The 15,650-nt window shown below is 40.8% G+C and overlaps 1 protein-coding gene across 1 annotated transcript in view; it reads right to left on the bottom strand.

Moving 5' to 3' along the window:
- Nucleotides 1–15,650, bottom strand: part of LOC132404990 (interleukin-11 receptor subunit alpha-like) — a 108,534-nt gene that overhangs the window by 16,094 nt on the left and 76,790 nt on the right. Inside the window, exons 6-9 of the mRNA XM_059989649.1 lie at nt 11,752–11,918; nt 8,429–8,586; nt 3,230–3,371; nt 942–1,052 (exon numbers count right to left, since the gene is read on the bottom strand). Of these exons, the coding sequence (XP_059845632.1) occupies nt 942–1,052; nt 3,230–3,371; nt 8,429–8,586; nt 11,752–11,918 (578 nt within the window). The remainder of the gene's footprint in view (nt 1–941; nt 1,053–3,229; nt 3,372–8,428; nt 8,587–11,751; nt 11,919–15,650) is intronic.

Here is a 15,650-nt window from a genome sequence, read left to right as displayed (position 1 = left end):
ATGGAATGGCAAGAAACAAAACATTTGTCTGGAATTTATTGAAGACAGACACCACAGATCTCATCCATTAGGATCAAATTATCTATCTTGCAAATATGCTTCTGTACTAGCACCACCAAAGTAATGCAAAGTGTGATACTGTTGCATTCACTAGTGAAATTTATTGGATAACGTGTGTTGAAAATGGTCTTAATTGTTTCAACTAAATCCCAATAATTAACTTATCAGTGCATTAGGTATATTTTAAATTCTTATAAACACACTCATCATTTTCTATAAATACATACTGATTTTGGGGGATTTGTCAAACCATTTGTGAATAAGAATACAAGACATGGGAGCTGAATTAGGTTATTCAGCCCATTGAGTGGCTCTGCTAGTCCATCATGGTTGATTTGTTACTCCTTTCAACTTCATTCTCCTGCCTTCTCCCCCATAATCTTTGATGACCCTATTAATCAAGAACCCATCAACCTCCACTTTCAGTATATTCAATCACTCAGCCTCCACAGCTGTCTGTAGCAATGAATTTCACAGATTCGCCACCCCCTGCCTAAAGAAATTCCTCTTCATCTCTGTTCTAAAAGGCACATCCTTGTATTCTGAGATTGTGCCCTCTGGTCCTAGACTCTGCAACTACAGGAAACCTCCTCTCCACATCTACTCTATCAAAGCCTTTCAATATTCGATAGATTTAAATGAAATCCCTTCTCATTCTTCTAAACTCCAGGGCACTTAAGAATTCATTCCTCCTAATCTGGCTTATAAAGCAAGTTCATGTCAGAATTCTCTCCAGGCCCTCAAATGTTCAGGGGTGTACTCACACCACCATTATTCACCTCCAGTAACTTGGACCTGTTCCTACAGCTTAGTAAATTTCAAGACACCATGACTGCATACTGATTGTTGACTTGAGTACCAAAAAGTAACATTGAACTTACTTGGAAATATTGAAGTTGGAGCAGAGGGAGACTCTGTTTGTTGACCAGGAATATCCACATAGTCCACTGTTAATGTGGCAACAGTAGTTTGGATAGATTCTGAAGTTGTTTCTGTAATGCAAAAATGTCAATTTATTTACAAGTTACTAGAGTGAAAGTAAATTGCACAGAAGCTTTAATCTCATAGGGCTGATCTCATGCTAACCGTTTTGATACAGCACCTTTGTATATTCCTCTTATGGACAGGTAATCCCTCTACATGGCAGGGCACAGAACATAGTGGTTAGCATACACTATTACAGTGCCAGCGACCCAGATTCATTGCCACCGTTGCCTGTAAGGAGTTTTATGTTCTCTCTGTGACTGCGGGGGTTTCCTCTGGGTGCTCCTGTTTCCTCTCACATTCCAAAGAAATATGCATTAAGGTTATTAGTTGTGGGCATGCTACGTTGGTGGCAGAAGCATGGGGACACGTGCGGATTGCCGCCAGCTCATCCTCAGACTGTGTTGGTCATTGACGTAAACGGCTTAATTCACTGCATGTTTCAATGTACATGTGACAAATAAAGCTAATCTTTACCATACAGATAGCTTATATTTTACTCACTGAAGCAGGCAGGAAATGAACCTAGCACTCACATGACAATGATCCTCTTATCAAACCATCTCAATTCACAACACTCTGTCTGCCAATAAAAATTCAGGGTAAGACATTGGAAGACAAGGATCAATTTCCTCCTGTAGTAATGACAGACATAGATGGTGAAATTTGCTACCAGCTTTAACGAGACTGCACAGCCTCTGGCTGAAGGGTCTTGGCCCAAAACATTGACTGTACTTTTTGCCATAGATGCTGCCTGGTCTGCTGAGTTCCTCCAGCATTTTGTGTGTGTTGCTCTGATTTCCAGCATCTGCAGATTTCCTCGTTTGTTCAGGTTCCCTCTTTCCACGTAGCTGATGAATCCAAAGCAATGGCAGAGATCAATACGGTTTGGCACCAGTGGTGTTGTAGGAGTTGCCAATACGGACTGAATTCAATGTAGGACTCTCCAGCTCTGTATTTTTCCTCGGGGTTTACTCCTGAAGCCCTCCCCATGAGTATAGCCATGAGGCAGTGGAGGCTTGAGAGCAGAGTTTTCCTTCTTTGCCAACTACAGCTGGCAGACCCATCTGCCCAAAGCGACTAGTTTTAAGGTGCTAGTAACCCACCTTTTCTCCTTCTCCTGGGCTTAGTAGCTAAGCCACACATTAAGGTCAGAATTTAGACTTGGTTGACAGAAGCTATTTGAGACGTACATCTTTGAGAGCATTCAATACACAGTGAGAGCTTAACCCCACTACCAATCCTGGGAATAACAAACTTAAGGAATCTTGAAAATCAAGACATCAATATCAGCACAACCAGCTGCAAAGTTATTAAACAGCAGAGCAAAATTAATGAACCAAGGCACCCAACCTCTGCCCTTATAAATAAGTGCTTGCAATTTCTGATGGCGTCTAATACTTCAGCTGCCAAAAGGTTAGAATTTATTTCCATTCTTTGGAAAACAGCTGAGTTGCAAAACAACTAAAGCTATCAAATTAGATTTCAAGCTCTTCCTCCCCGCACCTGAAGGTCAGATGCATTAAGAGTCTCGTCTTCCCTTAATGAGATTTATTTAATCTTCCTTTATTATCACTTTACTTGGGCCTTTGATCATCTTTATGGGCATCTGTCAACCATCTAAGAACTTTACAATGTGTGGTGATGTACGACTCCTACATTGTACTAGCCTAATAACTTCTGCTGCTATGAGCACTGTAGAATTTATCCCAAATCTATCCCAGGTCATCTTCCAGGAATGCCGCCTCAGAAAGGTGGCAGCTGTCAGTAAGGACCTGCACCAGCCAGGACAAGCCCTCTTCTCATTGCTACCATCAGGAAGGGTGTACAGAAATCTTAAGGCACACAGAAAATCAGGAACAGCTTCTTCCCCTCTGTCATTTGATTTCTGAATAGACATCGAACCCTTGAACACTAGCTCACTTGCTATTTTTTTTTGCACCACTTATTTAATCATTTTTAAAATTTATATATTACACACTTAGTACAAATCATTTTTTTTCTCCCTCTATTATCATGTATTGAATTGAACTGCTGCCACAAAGTTAACAAATTTCACGATATCTGCTGGGATAATAGACCCGATTCTGAAATAACCGCATCATGTTCAACCGAACCAAGTTTACTCAGCAAATTCTGAAATGAAAATTTCACGCTGTTCTGCATTCTGCATGATATTGCTTACCGCTCCATGCAGTGACCGGTACTTCTGAACTCCATTCACTCCACTTCCCATAATCAAAGGAATCTTTTGCTTTAACACGAATCAAATACAGTTGCGCACCAATGGCATCAGTAATAGTCACCTCTTCCTTGAACGTCTCGAGCTGAAAATTAAAGAACATGTGTTGATAGTTTACTTTTATGCATACATGGCTACTCAAATTGATTCACAGGAATAACAAAACAGATGTTGCAATAAAAACTACATTTGTGTTCGGCTGTGGAAAGTATAGAAATCTAGTCAAATTGTTTGTGTACAAAGAGTAGGCTTGAAAATGTAAAATAGCTATTAACACTGAATTTGACTAAACGTAGTGCTGAAGTACACTTAGTGGCTGCTTTATTGGGCACAGGAGTGGAACTCGATGTGGTCTTCTGCTGCTGTCGCCCATCCACTTCCAGGTTCAATCTGTTGTGCATTCAGAGATGCTCGTCTACACACGTTTACTTGAGTTACTGTCTTTTTCTTGTCAGCTTGAACCTGACTGGCCATTCTCCACTGACCTCTCTTATTAATAATGCATTTTCACCCCCAGAACTGCCACTCACCAGATGTTTTAATTTAATCATGGCATTCTCTGTAAACACTAGAGCAGGGATTCCCAGCATTTTTTATGTCAGGATCAATACCATTAAGCAAGGGGTCCATGGGCCCCAAGTCGGGAACCTCTGCTCTAGAGGTTATTCTTTAAGAAAATCCCAGGAGATCAGCAGCTTGAGATCTCACACCACCCCATCTGCCACCAACAATCACAGTCAAAGTCCTATGGGACAAACTTAATGGCCATCTTGCTCGGGATAGACAAGGAGGACCAAAGGGACTAACTTCATACCGTACTGCCCTATGACTCTCTCAGTCACCAGCTAATGCTTCTGTTTGGAAAGGAGTTGAGAAAATCCTTGAATTGATCTGACACTCCTGGTATTTTCTCACTTCATCAGACCTTAGTGCAAAGTACATGTTTTGGAGAAATCTGACAGTGAGCTTGCAAAATTTGCCCAGTGGAGTCAGATAAGCCTAATTTAAACCCCTCCAACCCATGTACCTATCCAAACTTCTCTGAATATATCAGCAGGTGGAAATTCATATTTAGGGAAAATAAAAACAATGGTTTGAAGCAGTAAAAAAAATGAGATTCTGTGGATAGTGTAGCAGCTCTTGGTAAAACTGTTATTGTGGTATAATTATTTAGGTAGATCCAGGGAGGGAATAGTTGGCAAATCGTCAGTCATGCCGATAATCTTACTTAAATGCAAGCTTGTGACAGACTTCCGAAATATATTTTGTGGCAAATTTGAAGACCTTTTTCCTACACTTTGGCACCCAAAACAAGGATTAATTCAGAAGGTAACTCATGAGCATGTATCCCAGACTGGGTGGTAAATTCTGCAGCAGGACATTCATAGTTCAGTTCTCAATGTCTTTGTGAAAGTGTATATTTTCTGCTCCACTGCTTTGAATTGGAATCCTTCCAATAGTACATTTAGGATTAGCAAATTATCAAATTGTTCTGTCCAATAATAAATACCTTGTGGGAAAGTTTACAAAGCATTCAACATTTGGAGCCTCTATGAACACTGGAGCAAGAAACATGGTTTTTGGCTCATTTGTTCCTGTCTAACCCCAAGGATAAAGAAATGAATCATCAGCATCATTATGTGCCATGTCATTTGACGTGGGCGATCATGGTCTATTGAACATGACTGTTCTTGGCAAATTTTTCTACAGAACTGGCTTGCCATTGCATTCTTGGGACGAGTGACCCCTGCCATTATCAATACTCTTCAGAGATTGTCTGCCTGGTGTCAGTGGTTGCATACCCAGGATTTGTGATGTTCTTGGAAGCTAAGTGAGGACATTTTGGAGTTGGATAGATAAAAATACAGAAATTAAACTTTTGTTTCATGAGGCTGTTTAATCCCGAGAATAATTACAACTTGAGAAAATCTGCAAATGATGGAAATCTAAAGCAACACACACAAACAATGCTCGAGGAACTCAGCCAGTCAAGCAGCATCTATGGAAAAGGGTAAACAGTTGACGTTTTGGGCCGAGACCCTTCTTCGGGACTGAAAAGAAAGAGGTCAGAGTAGGAAGGTGGGGTGGAGGGCAGGAAGTAGTACACGGTGGCAGGTGATAGGCAAAACCAGGAGAGGGGGAGGAGGATGACCACCTGGTGATCCCACTTTTTGTGGTGAACAAAAATCCCAATCTCACCGATATATAGGAGGTCACACCAGGAACATCAGGTACACTGGATGACCCCCAACAGTCCCACAAGTGAAGTGTCACCTCAACTGGATAGACTGTTTGCAGCCCTGAATGGTACTGAAGGAGGAAGTGCAGAGGGAGGTGTGGCCCTTGTTCCACTTGCAAGGATACGTAACAGGAGGGAGATCAGTGGGGAGATACGAGTGGACAAGGGAATGATCCTTGCCGAGTTCCTCCAGCATTTTGCTCAGTGCTGCATGTTCACCATTTTACTTCTCAACAATTTTATCTAGTAAATGAAGACTCGTAGTAAAAGTTTCAGCCTTCCAAAATCAAGATTTCCACATGCTCAAACAATCTAGGCTCTCAGGTTTTTTTTGATGATGTTGTTTATTTATTAATGGACCAGTTTTATGAGACACAAGACCTGATAAAGTGGTAGAGTTAGAACAAAGAGGAGCTCCTGTTACACCATGCAGAAACAGCTGTCCTCCAGGTAATATGCACCGAAGCCCATCAACGTCACATTTTCTTTCTTTGAATAAAAACCTGACACAGACATGAACTTACACACAGAGATTGTGCATTTTAAGTTAGGATTATTAGGTTTAATTGTGTTGGAGTCAGAGGACTGGAGAAAGCAGGGTGACCTAAACTCATCGTGGGAAGGCCTGATGCATACAAAACCCATTAGCACCACTAAACTATTTTCCACAAGCTTAACTTTGTTGTCCATTCCATTCATGTTTCAACTTAATTCATCGGTTTGAATTTAAAAGCACAAAAACAGACACAAATATAGATGAATAAACTCGTAACCAATTGTACAGCTGGTGTCATTTAAATTATGTGTACTATCTGATTTTTCATTCAACTGTAAAAAAGTTATTCAACAATGAATGTTATGCATTACATAAAATCATAATGTATTAAAGCGCCATTTGTTCTGCTGAATCTCTTCTTCCCAACCTCCTCAAATATTATTGACAAAAACTTGGAAAACGTGTTTTTGATATATTCCAATTTAATTTGGCATCTAGAAGCAAAATATATACTTGCCCAAGATTAGTCTAGCATCAATATCAATTATAAATACATGTATTTTTCATCAACATTCATGATTATTTAATATCATTTCCAGTAAACAAGTGTAAAGGAGAACAAAATAATTGATAGTTTGGATCCAATGCAGCACAAAAAAACCCAAATGAGATAAAGAATACAATAATAATTTTAAAAAATCACACACAATGGAAAATAAATGTTGGCGTTACAGTAGCCTCTCTTAAAAGTGTCATTCTTTTCTTGCGACGAGGTTTATAAGAATGACCTGACGTAGGCAGTGTGGCTGTGGTTTCATATCTTTTCCTCTTTTTCACGATGGACTGCACTGAGCTCCAAGATATGTTCGGTGCCTTTGAGATGGCCTTGTACCCTTCCCCAGATTTATGCCTCTCCATTATCATTTCCCTGACTTGTCTTGAATGGCCTCGTCTTCATTTTTGATTTGGTCCAAAATGTTGGACCTTACACAGAGAGGGGCATTTATTTTTTTTGAGTTCATTGAAAAATGGTGATCCTTCAATTTTCTACATCAACATATTGGGAAATGTATATTGCATACAAAGAAAGTTAGTGTAGTAATTACAAAGGGACGAATACTTCTTCAGCCTTACAATTTTGGTTTTTAATTTTTAGTAAATTGACAGGTTTTGGAATTTTTCTTTTGATTTGGCACGATGTACAATGTTTTGTAGATCAGCTCAAAAATTACTGCCTTCAGTACATTTTAAATGTAGAAAATGAGGAGGTAAAATGTCTCTGTAGATGTGGGAGTCGAATACTTTTTCCGAAGCAGCCTAAATTGATGTTAGGCAGTACATAAGATGACTGATGGGAAATAATAAAGTTATGGTGGAGTTAGTGGGTGGAGATGTTGATCAGCCTTACTGCCTGGAGAAAGTAACTGTTTTTGAGTCGGGTTCTCCAGATGTGGATTCTTCATAACCTCCTCCCTGATGGGAGTGGGAACAACGGTCCATTAACAGGGGAGGAAGGGATCTTTCATAATGTTATAGGCCATTTTCCAGCACCTTTATGTATACGTGTACTTGATGGCAGGTAGGCTGGTGCCAGTGATGCACAGGGCAGTTTGACTACCTGTTGTACAGCCCTCTGTAGTTCAGTTTCCTTACCAAGTAGTGATGCAGCTTGTTAGGATACTCCCTACGGTGCATCTGTAGAATGACATGAGTATGGGTGTGCCAGCCTTCTTCTCAAAAAGTAGACATTGATGAGCCTTCTTGACTGTGTAGGATGTGTTTTGGGACCATGAGTTCCAACGGCTCAGGTACCTGACCACGGCAAACTGAAGTGCAACTTAAGTAGCCTTTATCATCCTCATCATTATGTGCTGTGTCGTATGACATGAGGGATCATGGTCTATTCATGACCGTGATTATTCTTGGCAATCTTTTCCACAAAGTGGTTTACCATTGCCTTCTTCTGGGCTGTGTCCTTACAAGACAGGTGACCCAATCCATTATCGATACTCTTCAGAGATGGTCTGCCTGGTGTCAGTGGTCACATAACCAGGACTTGTGATATGCACGAGCTGCTCACACGACCATCCACCACCTGCTCCCACGGCTTCCATGACCCTGATCAGGAGGCTAAGCAAATGCTACACCCTGCCCGAGGATGACCTGCAGGCTCGCAGAAGGAAGGAGCACCTCCTTGAGACCCATCCCCGTACTGCCACCTAAAAAACAGCCTTTGCCATACCAAAAGCACGCGAGCAGCATTCGATCAAGGCTATTGCAAGAACAGAAACAAAAACTGCATCTTCAGAAATCCGTGTTGGTGTAAGTACTCTCAACAGACCTCCAAATTCATCAGAAATATCCACACAAACCACAAGAAGTAATCTGAAACCACTGATGAACTTACCCGAAACCAGAAATTGTTTTGCTGAAGTTTGTACTCCAGGATAAACTTTAAGTTAAAACGTGGACTCCACGTTGAAGGATAACTCCACCGAACTTTTATTCTTCTGGGAGATCCAAAAACAGGGTCAGCTTTTAAATTTGAAGGTGGATCAGGCTGAACTGAAACAAAGGCAGAGAATCGTCATCGCCTGAACTGGAAAAACATTGTTACAGAGATACCTGCTGATAACACAGGGCTCTTTTGTCGCAGTCAGTAGAAGGACTGGAGGATTTACAACTCAAAAGCTCACCATCTAGAACGATGTTGGAGACAGAAACTCATGACCCATGCACAAAGTATCCTGAAGGGCATTAACTATTACATGATCATAAACCACGAGACAGGAGATGGGATAAGTCTATTTTTAGCTGGCTTAGCAATACTGGCTGTGTGGCATCCTAATACCAGAGGGCATGCATTGATTGGCGAGAGAGGGTAGGTTAAAGGGGGACATGTGGGGCACGTCTTTTAACTCAGACTCATGGATGCCTGGAATGCTCTGCCTGGTATGCTGGTAGAAGCAAATACACTAGAGTCTTTTAAGAGACATTTGGATAGGGACATGGATAGAATGAGGATGGAGGGATATGGACATGGTGTAGGTAGGAGGGATTGGTGTTTGGGTGTTTTTGATTTGCTTTTTAGTTGATTCGACACAACAGGCCATTTGGCCCACAATGTGTTGAACTGTTCTATGAACCAGTGATCAGAAATGTAAGTAATAATTCGATACAACGTAGGAGGATCTTTGACCCACTGAATCCATCTACGCACATTTACAATGCAATCCCAGATCCTCACTAATATTGCCTGGGAACTATTCTCTACATTCCCATCAGTGCTACCACCCAACTACACTAAGAGTGCAACATTAATAGTGACAAACTACCTACCAACCTCTACATCTTTGATATGAGGGCTGGAAACTGAAGCACCCAGAGGAAATCCACTTGGTCATAGAGAGAGCATTCACTTAATTTGTAGTGAGTTAGTGAGCAGTTCTGGGCCGCCTCTCTAAGGAAGGAAATGCTGGGTCCAGAGGAGGTTCACAAGAATGATCCTGGAAATGCAGGGGTTAATGTATGAAGCGTATTTGATGACTCTGAGCCTCCACTTTCTAGAGTTTAGAAGAATGAAGAGAGGATCTCATTGAAACCTATTGAATATTGGAAGGCCTCGATAGAGTGGACATGGACAGAATGTTTCCTATAGTGGAGGAGTCTATGAACAGAGGGCACAGCCTCAGAATAGAAGGACGCCTCTTTAGAACAGAGATGAGGAGGAATTTCTTTAGCTGGAGGGTGGTGAGTCTGTGGAATTCATTGCCACATGTGACTATGGAGGCCAAGTCATTGAGTATATTTAAAGTCACTCGGATTTGATAGGTTCTTGATCAGTACAGGCATCAAAGGTTATTTGGAGAAGATTGGGCTTGAGAGAGTTAACAAATCTGCCACGTTAGAGTGGCGGAGCAGACTCAACGGGTTGAATGGTGTAATTCTGCTTCTGTGCCTGGTGCAATCAGACGCACTAATTATTCTGCAAACACAATCCAATATTCATAGGTCCCCCACAATTCCTGACACCTGCTCTGCAGCTTTAACACTTTATTCTGCTTTGCTATTGTTTTACTTTGTTCTACTTCAATACACGGTGTCATGATAAGATCTATATGATCAGAAAGCAAGACAAGCTTTGCACTATCTTGGAACTTGCGACAATAATAAACCAAAACCAATTGTAGTCTACTCTGGCACCTTCCAGAAGTTTCTCTCATGCTGCTCAGAGCTTTCTGTTCTCTTCCATCTCTGGAACTGCTTCCTTTGTACTATCTTTTGCTATTTAATCACTCTTTCCAGATCCATCATAATCCCATTTCTCTTTCTTTGCACTTATTTTTATTTTAAGTATTCCCAGTTTGAATGCAAACCATCAACTTCAAACTCTTGTGCCATCATGAGGACACAATTAAGGTGGAGGAGCAACACCTTATATTCATCTGGGTAGCCTCCAACTCTTCCCACTTGCCTATCATTTCCCTTGGGTCCTCTCCTCCTTTTCCTTCTCCCATGGTCTCCTCTCCTCTCCTATCAGATTCCTTCATCTCCAGAACTTTACCTTTCCTACCCACCCGGTTTCACACATCAGCTTCAACTAACCTCCATCCGCTCACCCCACCCTTTCCACTCTGGCATTTTCCCCCTTCCTTCTCAGTCCTGAAGAAGGGTCCAGGCCTAAAGCTGCAACTGTTTACGCTTTTCCATAGATTCTGCCTCGCCTGCTGAGTTCCTCCAGCAGCCTGTGTGTGTTGCTCTGGATTTCTAGCATCTGCAGATCTTCTCTTGTTTATAACCTGAAACATTACTCTCTCTCTCTCTCTTCAAAAGTGCTGCCACTGTTTACTTTTTTACTTTTATACAGTATTTCGAAAATCTGCAGTTTTGTCATCTCCAAACCAGTTTGCAGTACTGAAAATGTGTGGATATCACGCCTAGTGAAACGTTAACACTTCAAAACAGCCTCTATCAGCTATGGTGTTGGCAGGGAATGCTTATGGTTTTATTTTCACTGCTATAAGGTGTCATGGATATCTCTGGTGCTGGGCCAGTATGTGAGCCGCCAGCCACCCAGGGCAATACAGGCGAATCTCACTGATGGCTTGTGCTAGAACTGAAACAGTTTTGCTCTTGCTCCGCAGTTCATAATTTTCTCTTTGGAGCGACGGAGAATGAGAGGTGAATTAATAGACACGGTACAAGACAATGAGGAGTTGACTGAGTGGACAGCTGGAGACTTTCCCCCTGGGCAGAAATGACTAATATGAGGGCGCATTATTTAAAAAGTGTAGGGGAGATGTCAAAGGTAATTTTTCTACATAGAAAGAAGCATTGCCAAGGTAGTAGCAGAGGCATACACACAGAGAGTTATCTAAGAAATTCTTAGATAGACATTTTTAGATGACAGAGAAATAGAGAGCAATGTGGGAAAGATTAGGTTGATATTGGAGTAGGTTAATAGGTCTGCGCATGGGTCAAACAGCCTGCACTCTAATGTTCTATGTCCTGCTCCCCCCATTTGATTTCTTGTAGCTATCAATATTATTATTAATTGGCATTTTTTCTTCAGCTTACCCAATAAGCTTGAAATGTAACTAACAATATTTCCATTTTTCCACTATTGCAAGATGATGCACTCGTGTGAACAACCAAGCCATTAGACATTCAACTGCTTTAACAATTTCAGTATCTGTTCAATATTTCAACCAAACTAACAAAATGACTTACCAATGTCCAGTGGTACAAATTCCAAGAGTGTAGTCCTGTGGCCAACTGGATTGACAGCTGTTACATTCATTACATAAGGCAGTTGCGAATATATTTGAGGATTGTCGATTTGACACACTTTATCAGGTGAATGTGTAGTGCAATTCCAAAATTTTTTGCTTGGATCCCTATAACAACAAGAAGATCTTTTTTAAACCCAAATAATTCTCTGACGATGGCAAGCTACAAATTATAATCCATCACATTTTTTCCTTCCAAGTGCAGCAAATAGTATCTATATTAGGCAATTTAATTCATGATTAGTAAATATCTCTTTCAAATCAAAGATTTAAAAAAATTCCATAACATATGAAAAAACAATGATACATGTTTCAATACTTGTATCACCTGTGCAAAGTGTTGCATAGAACTGGACCTAAAGGTAGTAACAACAAAACAATTAATTGTCTACAATGGGGTAGGCGAAGGTATTTTGACTGGACCGCAAGCAAATATTGGGATACTATGCTTATCCGACCCGCGAGTGATTTTTCCTTATTCTGAGTGTTTCACGCGACCACACTGATGGACTTGCATGGCGTCTTGTTACATTGGCCCCAGGTTCCATTTTGTTCCAAACCAAACACTGGTATATACAAATGACGGGAAGGCAGACTACCTTATTAATATGCAACAGATACACTCCGTGCACGCGCAGGTTTTCAGATGGGATCGTTCAAATTTGTAAATAGAAACAGTGTCACTGTGTTCTAACAAGAAATCCATGCTAAATATCCAGATATTTATATTCTGAAGATGTGGCAGTGCTCGACTTCTACAGAAAATATATTCATCCAAGTGGGAAGTATCCTAACTTAGTGGACCATGCAAAAAAGTTGGCATCATTGTTTGGCTGCACTTATCTGTGTGAGCAATTATTTTCAAAATGAAGCACACCAAAACCAGTTGAGAACAAGATTGACTGATGCCCATCTGGACAATGTCTTGCTCTTGGCATCAACAAGCCTGACAACCGATATTGAGAAGCTTTCAAGCAACAAACAGCATCAAGTTTCACATTGATTTATCGACAGTTTGCATTAACATTTTCTTTTTTATTATACTTACTTTACCACCATTCAAATGCATCTTGTTCATATGTTTTACGTTTAAAGATTCTTTGTGTCCTTTTAATAGATTCAAAAGATGCCTTGATTGAAATAAACTGCAACTGAACTGAGCTCTTTGGTTACTAATTGGCATCCTTGGTTAAGCACAAATGATTTTCTAGCGTGTATTATTCATTAATTTGAGGCAAAACATAACTGGATGTATTTAAATGGATTATTTCCATATTTCAAGTTTTTTATGGCATTTATCTGGCCCACCATCCGTTCATTAGTACACGATCCAGCCCACAGAGGCAAAAAGGTTGCCGACCCCTGGTCTACAAGATATTTTATATGGGAACCAAACATAATGGGAATCTAAAATACTTTATACGTGTACCATGCAAGGCTACAAGTGAACAAAGACAAACTGTGCTACAGAGGGACACATTTGATAGACTGTGCCAGCAGTTTTTACAGACCCAGACAATTTCTTCCAGTCCATCCACAAAACAGCTTATTCTTCTCTTACTCTTCCTTTTTTTTCCTAGGAGGCTGGGTTTCTGTCAGAGTCTGTGATCTACCATTCAAACTATGGTCCCTTGCAAGTGGTGGTTTTTGGACCGGCCCTGTGGCCGGGCGCTTCGCCATCTCCAGGAATTGCCTTGAAGGTGTGCGCCTTCGGGGAGCGGCACTGGAGACCACCCATTCCCAGCCGATGAGGAGTGGTGGGAGACTGAGTCAACAGGTGGTGTGTGTTGCTGTCGGAGGAAGGCCTCGGTACTTGAGTGATCCCCCTCTGTCTCTTTCTGATGGAGAGTGAGAGTCCGTCGGCCCTCGAGACAGGAGCTTCGAGAAGTGATGCAGAAGATTGAAGCATCAGAACAGTGAGTTGCTGGTCTCTGCTCTCGTTGTTTCGGGGCAACTTCTCTCTCCCTTGAAGGGGGAACAGATGTACTGAAGTGCTCGTTTATGGACTGTAGTTTTTTTTTAAATAGACTCCAGATCACTGTCCTTTTGCTATTGCTTGCATGGTGGGGGGAGTGTCGAAGCTTCTGCGGCAGCTGTTTCTGTGTGGGGGGGGAAGGGGGGCTTTGGAGTTTGAACGCCTCTATCATTCATTCTATGGAGCTTCCTGTTTCGTGGATATCTGTGTAGAGTAAGAATTTCAGGTTGTATATTGTATACATTCTGATATTAAACTGAACCATTTGAACTTTGGTAGCAGCTTGCTGTGTAGATCTTACAAGAATCAAACTGTCTTTCCACTGTAACCTATAAAGAAAATAATTCAGATTGATTTTAAAGGAGCTTGGACCTTGAAAGGTATTTCTAAATTATTCTTCACTGGATGTTGATTTCCAAACAAAGATTTTACATTTGTTTTAGATCCACAACAAATAACACAGCAAGTTGAAAGTTATAAAATTGTTTTAACATCATGCTGAATAATCTAGGCGATCAAGGTCACGATTGTCCTTGGCAATTTCTTCTCCAGAATTGGTTTGCCATTGCCTTCTTCTGGACAGTGTCTTTACAATTCAAGTGAACCCCGTCATTATCAATACTCTTCGGAGATTGTCTGCCTGGCATCAATGGTCACATAACCAGGACTTCTGATATGCATCGGCTGCTTGTATGACCATCCACCAGCTGCTCCCATGGCTTCACGTGACCCTGATTTTGGGTGGGGGGGGGGTTTAAAACAGGTGCTACACCTTGCCCAAGGGTGGCCCGCAGGCTAGTGGAAGGAAGAAGCGCCTTATGCCTCCTTTGCCAGAGATGCCAGAGATGTATCTCCACCCTACCACCCCAAGTATACCAAATAAAATTGTAGTCAGTAAGGACCATGGAGACAGCTCTTCACTACTGTTGTTGCTTTTTTTACCCTCTATGGATTTGAGAGTTAGTTCATCAAGTTTCTGTTATATTGTTAGCAACCAACTGAAAAGATAAGGAGCCTCTAAGTAGAACGCTTCTAAAGGGCAGAAGCAGAGTAACCCAGCATAACCAAAAGGGACGTTCTTAATTCCTTGTGGTTCATTGGTGGTGAAAGAGGAATGTCATGAGATTATAAGTTAACCAAAAGTTACTGTTTTATTTTAAGCAACCCTGCGTTATATTTAGCTATCTTGAGAGATTATAAATACAAGAAAGTCTGCAGATGTTGGAAATCCAAAGCAACACACACAAAATGCTGGAGGAGCTCAACAGGTCAGGCAGCATCTATGGGAATGAATAGGTAGTTGACATTTTGGGCCAAGACCCTACTTCAAGTTTGAGAGATCCTTGGATGGAGTGCAGTTGTTGCTCTTTGACAGTATTCAGACAAGCTCAAAAAGGAATTTAATTTGTTTGTTTTGTGTATCAGTGTTTATCCTCAGTATTTCCTGGTGTTTGATGTGTTGATTAAGCATCATAGAACGTGTTAGTACTCTAGCAACTCATCTGAAATCCAGATCCAAGATCTTCAATAAATAATACCGTATCTCCAGTATTGAAGATTAATTATTGAAACAAAATTTTTCTTTGCATACAAAACTAAATTGCTCAAAAGATTTAAAATTTGGAATTGTATTTAACTCTCCAAAAATTCAAGTAGGCTAAGACAATCCAACAGAATTTTTAAAAAATAGAATCCAGAAAAATGTTTGTTAGTTAACATTTTTAAATTTGAAATTACTGCAGATAGAAAAGAAAATGAGATTAGTGGATTATTCATTGGTGTTTAACTTCTGAAGCATCAGTTTAAATTCACTCCATACAAGTACAATGATTACTTCTTGCTCCTTAGAAGACTTTTGCATACGT

This window comes from Hypanus sabinus, chromosome 14, assembly GCF_030144855.1.
Source record: "Hypanus sabinus isolate sHypSab1 chromosome 14, sHypSab1.hap1, whole genome shotgun sequence".
Taxonomy (NCBI): Eukaryota; Metazoa; Chordata; class Chondrichthyes; order Myliobatiformes; family Dasyatidae; genus Hypanus; species Hypanus sabinus.
Note: the sequence above shows the minus strand (reverse complement) of the source record. Positions and strands in the feature narration are given on the sequence as shown.